Source organism: Diadema antillarum, unplaced genomic scaffold (genome assembly GCF_040938485.1).
Source record: "Diadema antillarum isolate AM-2024a unplaced genomic scaffold, OU_Dant_1.0 seq00001540_RagTag, whole genome shotgun sequence".
Classification (NCBI taxonomy): domain Eukaryota; kingdom Metazoa; phylum Echinodermata; class Echinoidea; order Diadematoida; family Diadematidae; genus Diadema; species Diadema antillarum.
Window position 1 is genome coordinate 526,628 of NW_027272271.1, and position 8,654 is coordinate 535,281.

The window sequence follows — 8,654 nt, forward strand, 5'->3', positions numbered from 1 at the left end:
GAACTGGCCAAAAATACTGTGGACGATGATACTGTAGTCCCACATACTGAGATATTTGTTACAGGTTCATGTTCATAATTTTGATTGCCAAATTTTCCGTCCATGCCGGTCTCTGCAAAAGGAGCATATATTCCTCTCTTAGAAAACCATACAAAAGTATATCAGTGTATCTTCACTGCAATATTAAATTGTTTTACCTCCCGATTATTGTGAATTTTTGGACCCTTTTGTCATTAGGTATCTACCAAGGTAGACGTGCTAGAGTTAGTATTAATCACTATATACTAGTTGGAAAACGTAGATGTCCAGACTGCATCTGAACTAGAGAAATAGAGTTTGCCTTATTTTGCTGGTGATATTGAGGGAACTAGGAGCTGTGAAATTCTTTCTCTTTAACAGATTTACTTCGAAAATGTCAATGTTTTCCTTCCAAGATTTCACTGACCTGTTAGATGCTCTGATGAAGTTGTTAACATTTCACAAGGATTCACCATTTCCATTCCATGTTCACCCACTGTGAAGTCTCAAAGCTAAAATGCCAGTGTCCTATTCAGTTTGGGTGGGTAGTGGGTAGGAAAGGCTTCAATAAAATTATGAACCCCAATCAAAATTGGACTATTATTGCTCTACACTATCATTCAAAAAGAGGGCGACAATTTGGATGGGGGATGAATATAAAATAGGGCCTAGTATTATTTTGGGAGTCTATTAAGGACCATAACCGTAAACGTAACCCTGACCCTAGCCCTAACCTTAGCTAGGACACTGGGGGCAGCGACCTGCCCTTCCTACAGTGTAGCTTGCATCTGAAAACAAGTTTTTAGCATAGAGTATGAAAATGATATTTTCCTATGTTTTACATGCTATATTATTAATATTTACATCATTTTAAGCATAACCCATTTTTTTTTTCAATTTTGGTGGGAGGTACACATGGAACTCTAGCTAATGGGTATGCCAAGAGGTAGAAATGTAAGCAAAATTGTTAAAATTGTTTAATTTCATTCATAAACACACAGATACATCAACAGGAATATATAGTCAACCCCGACAAAAATTTTCTTTTAATTTTTTTATTCTATTTCTCTTTACACCTTTTGTTCAGTTTTTTGATGAATCTGCCATGGCTCCTCCTCTACCACCGCTACGTGTTAAACTACATGAAAGAGTGAAAAGGACACATCCACAGCACTCCACAAACAGAGAGGAAGCCAACAAAGCAACACCCAAGAAGAGCGAATGTAACAAACTAGACAAGAAGAAAACTGCACAGAGGGAAAATGGACAGAAGAAAAACAAAAATCGAGGGCTAAATGGACATTGGACAAAAGAGCAGAAATCAATTTCAAACAAAGAACATGGAAAAGACAAGAAGACTTGTCTGATTTCTCTTTATTAGTTTTGTTAGTTAGTTGCCAACTAGTTGATGATGTTGTTAGTGTATATTAGGTCAAATTGTGTAAAGCTTCACTTTCTTCTTCTTCTTCTGATTAAGTCTGCCTTCTTTCATATCAGAGTTACAAAGAATTGAAGTCTGTGTAACATAGGTATTGTTCCACAGGTGTGCAGTAGATATAATTCCAAAGAACTGTTACAATAGTGTTATTTGTGGGAACATACATAAAGTCTATATGTGTAGGTTTTAACATCTCACACCACAATAAAGGAAATCAGTTGATATGTCGTAGTGTACCTATGTTACAAAGACATACTGTCCGTGTAACATAGGTAGTACACTGTGGGCGAGGTTGTTTTCTGAAAACCCCTGATTATAACAATAAAATCATGTTTTCACTTGAATACCCATACAAATCACTTGCTTCAATTGTGGTGCTTTTAAGAATATTGTCATTGTATCACTCTTGATGAAAAAGTTAAACCTTTGATTGAAATTGTTTATGGTTTGTAGAAAAAAACATGTTAATAAAAGTGGCTTGCAGTTGACATCAGAACATACAATCTTACTAATAATGATCTCATGCGCCTGTTACATAACATGTTGATGTGCTATGGACGAAAAAAACGTGGATGTGTTCATTGTTATCATTTCAGAACACAAAATGATGAAGGATGTCAACAAATGAAGTCCGTGTAACATAGGTATTTTGCCATACCTGTTTACCCATGCTGACTGAAAGTGTGCGAAGTAATAAACAGATTTCTAGTGGAATATGTTGAAGAATGGGAGTAACAAATCAGGGGGAAAAAGGAAATTTCAATTTACCCAACTTGAATTTTCAACTTGTATGTCACAATTTCAGTCCCAACCCCATGGAATTGCCCTATTCTGAGAAAAGCTTAAGAGCCAAAAGGTAGTAAAAACCCATTCAGCATTTTGTCAGTTTCAGTAGTAGATGTGGCATGGAAGTAATTTTGAATGCAAAAAAAAATTGAAACACTTTTAAAGGTATATGTATGAATTTTAGACAGGTCACTTTGGGCGAAAGAAATTTCATGTTGTCTTAATTCTCTTCCAGAAGATGTGGTCTCGGCATGCTCAGTGAATGCCTAAGAATAAGCTGGGCAAGCATTGGAAGATGTATTTGACTACGAGTAACAACTAGCACTACATGAAGTCCTTAGTCTCAAGAAGTTTGCATCCCTCCATGTATGTTCCATAGCCTTTTAAGAATATCACTTTACATACAGTATTTGAATGAGATTAGCCCAGGCTACATATTGGATCATGATCAGCCGAGAATACAATCCCCAGCTGGGGCCTGTTGCATAAAACTTACCGTTGAATTTCAATGGTAACTACCGTCAAAATTAGGCATCACAGCCAATCAGCATCAAGGATTATAAAGTTTACCGCTAATTTGAAGACTTACCGCTAGAAAGGAGCGGTAAGTCCAGCGGTAAGGGTTTTATGCAACAAGGCAGCTCTGACCTAGACACCATAGCTCCGGAAAAGTAAGAGAAAAGTAGGTAGCTAAAATAAAAGCAAAGCACGCAATCTGACCATATAGCCTTTTGAAATGTCGTCCAATAGACATTGCTTTACTTCAAACACATAAAATGCATTGATCAGTATCCACACTCCATATGCCACAGGTCATCAGCATATTTATAGCGGTGCAGGCTAGAATCTCATTGTTGGGTAGCTAAGCTACACGTTGTAGGTCAAATAGATCTACCCAGGTAATCCTCCATTTGCCAAAAAAATTTCCTTCCACGGAATATTGATGTGAATCAAATACAAAACTTTGTATTGTAAGTCCCCAAAACTACATGTGAATATCATAAAATTACACCAATAAAAACTAGAGCACTCGCAATCCAGCACACGTACACTGTATCCCCCGAACCCATCTCCCATACAGTACCCAGTCTGGATTACTAGTACTTTTCAGGCCAGAATTATGTACAATATGGCAACTTTCACAGGATACAATAAAATCCAATGGGAAATGAGGCTAGTATATATTGCACATACAAGGAATATGACATGTCATCCTATAAAAGTTTGAACAATGAGAGCGCTGGCAATGAAAATTTTTGTTACCTAGAATAACTCCCCATAAACCTCCATAGCAAGTTTGAATAAAATCTGACAAGAAATGTGGCTTATACAGCATTATATACAAGAAATGTGACATGGCCTCCAAGTCGGAACACTGAGGGCGTCGTCACCACAAACTGTTGTGTCCTTCATGTAGAATGACTACCCATACGCTGTACATCTCCTCAGCAAGTCTGAATAAAATCCATCGAGTAACAATCAAGTTATTGAATAAATAAGCACATGATCAGGATGGCCTTTGACTTTGTAAAAGGTGGAACAGTGAGGGCAGCATTATCAATAGGTATAGGTGTATAGATTTGACTATGATACATTTACATACCAAATTTGAAAAAAAAAAAAAATGGTCAAGGAACAAGGCCAGCGTTGCAAACAAAAGCAGACCCTGTTACATTTTTACCTTTTCATGCATAAAGACGGAACAAGTATTGAGTGGTAATTCAGGTAGCCCATTGTCAAATTGTGAGTTTATAGATGGGATAGCTAACTATTTGAGTTGGTGGCAATGAAGTTCTTCCTTAATCGTGTTAATCCTATTGTATTGTTGGCCCAAAAAAAAAATTCTTGAGGATCCAAGACAACATCAGCTGACATACATGTGCACAAATTATTTAATACTCATGAAATCTCATTTCACCGAATACAAGACAAGTCCATATTATTAACATTGGTCACTGTTAATCAGGTTAATGCGAAAAATGGTCTAGCTTAGTACTTTGAAGTTTTACTACTACTTCTAAGATGAGGACCGAGGTCTAATTCAAGTAATTGCTTTTCAATACCGTACCGGTACAATAAAAGTATTAAAACTATTAAACCTTGTGTGGTGGCCAGTAGACTTATGAGTTATACTAGTTCTACTAGTACTAGCTAATTCATGATTGTTACCAAAGTACCAGATGAATCGTTAAGACCTGGTTTAACGTTAGTAGTTGTGGTAATACCTTGTTGTTATCTTGTTAACTTGGGCCTTTGGCTTTGGTCATTGCACATGCACGGCCCTCATATTGAAGTTCGCGCCTTGCAGTTGCACTTGCAGAGCCGATCCGCGATCAACCGCCAACATGCCTACCGAGTAACAAAATAACCTGCAGTGCAGTGTGACTGTGAGACGTAGGTTCTGGTTCCTGGGGAACTATTAACTTCGTCTGTTGTAATAATGTCGCATCCTCCAAAGTCCTGAATTGAATACCGAGGATACCTGTCTCTCGAGTTCTCTGCAGTCTGCGTTTAGCTTACACCGAACTGTTCGAGCTTGACCGTACCACTGCGTAGCTGCTTCGCCAAGCGCAGCCGGCCCGCCCGCGGGTAGTCAGTACCGTAGGCCTAGGGCCAAGGGTGCAGCTTCGTTGCGGAGCGCCAGTCAGCTGCATTGGTTGCCAAATCTGTGCATGCTGCCCTCATACGACCAATGCCAAATAATCTGAACTGAAGAAATCGCGTGTAGATCTCTGTGGTGTAGATACATACATGCTTGACGATCTTCATTCGACTCTGGAACTATCCGTCACAGAAGCGCAACAAAATGCCGGGCTATGAAGTAGCGCTGATTATGAGAGTGATGAGACGGGTATGAAGTTTAATTTATGAAAGTTTTTGTGTTTAATAGTTTATCCAGAGGACGGATTTCGATGTTGTAGCTTAAAGCTGCTGTCAAGCGCTTCGATTGCGAATGCGATTAATTCGGTCCTATATGTTCATTTACGTGTTAGTGCAGTGGCCGGACGGCCTGTAATTATGATAACCGCTGCGCTGACGGCATAATGTACACCGGCCCATGTTCATGTAAACTTACTGTAGACTACTGAGTATGTGGTACTGTATACACAGTCCCCAGGGACTGGGTACAACCGTGTAGGCTAGGCCCTTTTCAGGGCCAAATACACGTACATACCATAGGAAGAATACGTGGTGCACACTTAATCCTTCTACCACACAACGTTGTAAAATTGTACCGCTACGCGCTACGGAAGCCTTCGGCTTCAACGTTCAAAGTCCCAAAGATTTCATCAGACAAAAAAAGGACAAATGCGGAAAATGCACTGATTTTCTCTAAAGATTATTTCCTAGTACATTGAACTTTTATTTATTTGTCAGTAATTGGGGGTGGAGGAGAGTATTTGTAACGTTTGTTATACTTGTAGTAGATCACCACAGAGGACTCCCGTCATAGGTGACATAACGAAGTCCTCGCGACTTCAGGACCGGCAGTTTCTTTCGTTATATCGAAATTTCATCATAATCAAACAAACAAAAAGTAAAAATAAATTACATAGAGCCGATAATGTTGGGACCTGAGTATTTATTTCATCGTAACCGGAATTTTGTTATAACCATGTTCGTTACATGGGAGTTCACTGTAGTATAGTCAATGTACATGTACATTTTTTTTTTGCAACAAAATACATCCTTCTCCTATTCAAAAGAAACAAATTATGCTTTGTATTTACAATTATGCTGTTTTGAATTAAGATGAAAGGATGGTAATAATTTATGTATCTCTCAAACTTTTTCCAAGCCTGAAATGGTAGACGCTCTGAAGAGGTCCCTGACAGAAGTCATGAATAATGGTGGCATCGTGCGAAAGATTGAGAACCTGGGAGAGAAGAGGCTGCCCTACCGCATGAGAGCCCACCGTCAGAACTTCAGCCATGGACAGTAAGTAAACTTATTTTTATATGTATTTTATTTTCATGTCAAAGCAGAACATCAGTTGTCATTATATGATGACAAATTAAAATTCTGCACTGTCAAAATTAACAAGATAGAAAATTCCACTTTGCCATGCAGTAAGGGAATCACTTTGCTGTTTTATACTCGCAGAAGGAATTACATGTATCTACACTGAATCTGCTTTTCCCTTATCTCTTTTCTTTCTGTGATTGTATTTCCTTGTTATTTTGGTACACTTTGTATAAGAGGTATGACTTTGATCCTTTTACTGATTACATCCAGAAAGCAAGACTTCAGTTGGCCACCAGTAAAATAATGTTTGCACTTCAAGAGTGGAGTATTAATTGCTTGCAATGTTTATCCAGTGAGCTTTTTTCTGAGAAATAATCTGTGAAACCCACTCGATGTAAATTCAATTAATGTGCAAGGAAAGAACAATCAAATTGTACAAAAACAGTGTGGAAGTAAATCTTAAGAATTTCTTGAACATGTCTAGCAGTCTCAGAGGTGGAGCAGTATTTATCAGATGTCCAGAAACAAATGTTAACATGAATAAACTCTTGTGGTAATACAGAAAAATCTACCAGGTGTCTTTGGAACATGACATGTCAGGTCAGAAGTCATGTGCCAATGTCATATCCTGAAGCGACCATGACAGTGAAAGAATGTATCATTAAAATGAGTGATTCATATTTTTGCCAACTTGATATTAGGCTTGCTTGCTGAACTTTACCACTGGATATTTGATCAAGGGATCTGAGAAATGTGTACATACAGGTTTGGATAAGACAGGTCAAACTAAGTGTAGACTGAAAGAAAGGACATTGGAAGAGTTATAGGTTCAGATCATGCTGTTGAATTAGGCTGGTGTCCATGCTAGGTTGGTATGAAAAAAAAAAAAATTCTTTAAGAAAGAGTATGGTTGTAGATGCAGGTAGCTTAAATTAATATACCTAATGTCACTGATTATTTTTTCAGATATTTTGTGGTGGACTTTGATGGACCACCCACCATTGTCCCGCCGGTCATGGAATACTTCAGGAGGGACATTGACATCATTCGTCCTACAGTTCTGCGACGCGACACTGAGCAGTGGTCAGAAGAAGAGGTTCCATGCGGCAAGCCCTTTGACGAGAAGTACAACCCCGTGGTCTCCAGCTCCAAGAAACTCAAGACCAACATCGTGCAAGAACTGAAGGATGCCAACATTAAACTATGAAAACATTATACTGCTCTGCATTTCAGAGGACACTCTTATACTGGATTTTCATCCTCAAATTTGATGACAGTCTTGGACAGCAAGATGAGGCTGCCAGTGTGATGAGGCGTGCTGCTACTGTAGGCCTTGGTCTCTCCTAAACAGAACAATGATGAGTCGGGAGAAGGGGCCGAGAGAACAGACCCAGCTTGCAAGGCATGCTAGCATATTAGGAGCGCCAGACCTGGGCTCCACAGCCATGGACTCTGTCAGTACATCTTGGAGTAACATCAAGTCGTTTTGCATCTGCATTTTCCGTCTGAATCAGAGACAATTGACCAAATAAAAGCAAATACAGTAATTTCTGTCACAATTGATACCCTACATGGCAGATTTGATATACAAAAACAATGCACTATCACATAGAATTTGTGTGCCTTTTTTTTCACCAATCTGCAATCCGATGGTAGAGAAAACCATCATATTTTGTAGATGAGCATTGCATATGATTGCATTTTCAAAAGACTAGGACTAGCCTATAGTCAAAAGACACATGAATGGCATTCGACCAAGGATTGAAAAAATATTTTGAAAGAAGATTTGGAGAATAATCATTTCACTTGTGTGGGGCAACTGATCGATTTTGTGCATCACAGTGTGAATGGAATGGCTTTGATATACATGTACAGTAAACCGAGTGCAAGTGGACATGCACTGGACTCGGAGACGCTCTGTTGATCCGTGCAATTCGTTTGACTTATGCGATGTTGACTTATGCAAAGTTTACCTGATCGTCCTTCTCTTAAGGTGCAAATGCAATGTGGGTATTGATTCAAAGTGCAATCAGATCATTTACTGTGTCAAGTCAATAAGGAATTCACATCGCAAAAAGTCAGCCTGCATGTAGCCGAGGTTTTGGTTTCAGGAGTTGTATCTTTGACCTGAGGTGACAGCTGCTATTATGTGTACCTGGTACACAGTGAGAGAAGAGGTGTCTAAGTTACAGCAGAAGATATAGCTATGATCATGTAAAATCCTGTGTGCGGAATAAAACATACAAAGTGTAGACACAGAATACCAATTTGTGTATTGTTTTTCATAATAAATGTGAATGACAGCAGTGTGTGAAGAATGCAGGGCAGGGTGCTACAAACCCACTAATGTACTTGCCAGGGCAAGTAATAAAAGCTTTTTGCTTTTGGGCAAGTAGAACAAATACTGTATGCCCTTGAAGTACCATGGTGGTATGGCGTCTTGGCC

At 38.9% G+C, this 8,654-nt stretch overlaps 1 protein-coding gene across 1 annotated transcript; it reads left to right on the forward strand.

Moving 5' to 3' along the window:
• Positions 1-4,992: 4,992 nt before the first annotated feature.
• Positions 4,993-7,746, forward strand: LOC139710557 (small ribosomal subunit protein bS6m-like). The gene is made up of 3 exons (XM_071622487.1): positions 4,993-5,093; positions 6,042-6,181; positions 7,175-7,746. The coding sequence occupies exons 1-3, from the start codon at positions 5,049-5,051 to the stop codon at positions 7,413-7,415; spliced, it is 426 nt and encodes a 141-aa protein (XP_071478588.1). The 5' UTR covers positions 4,993-5,048; the 3' UTR covers positions 7,416-7,746.
• The last annotated feature ends 908 nt before the right edge of the window (positions 7,747-8,654 follow it).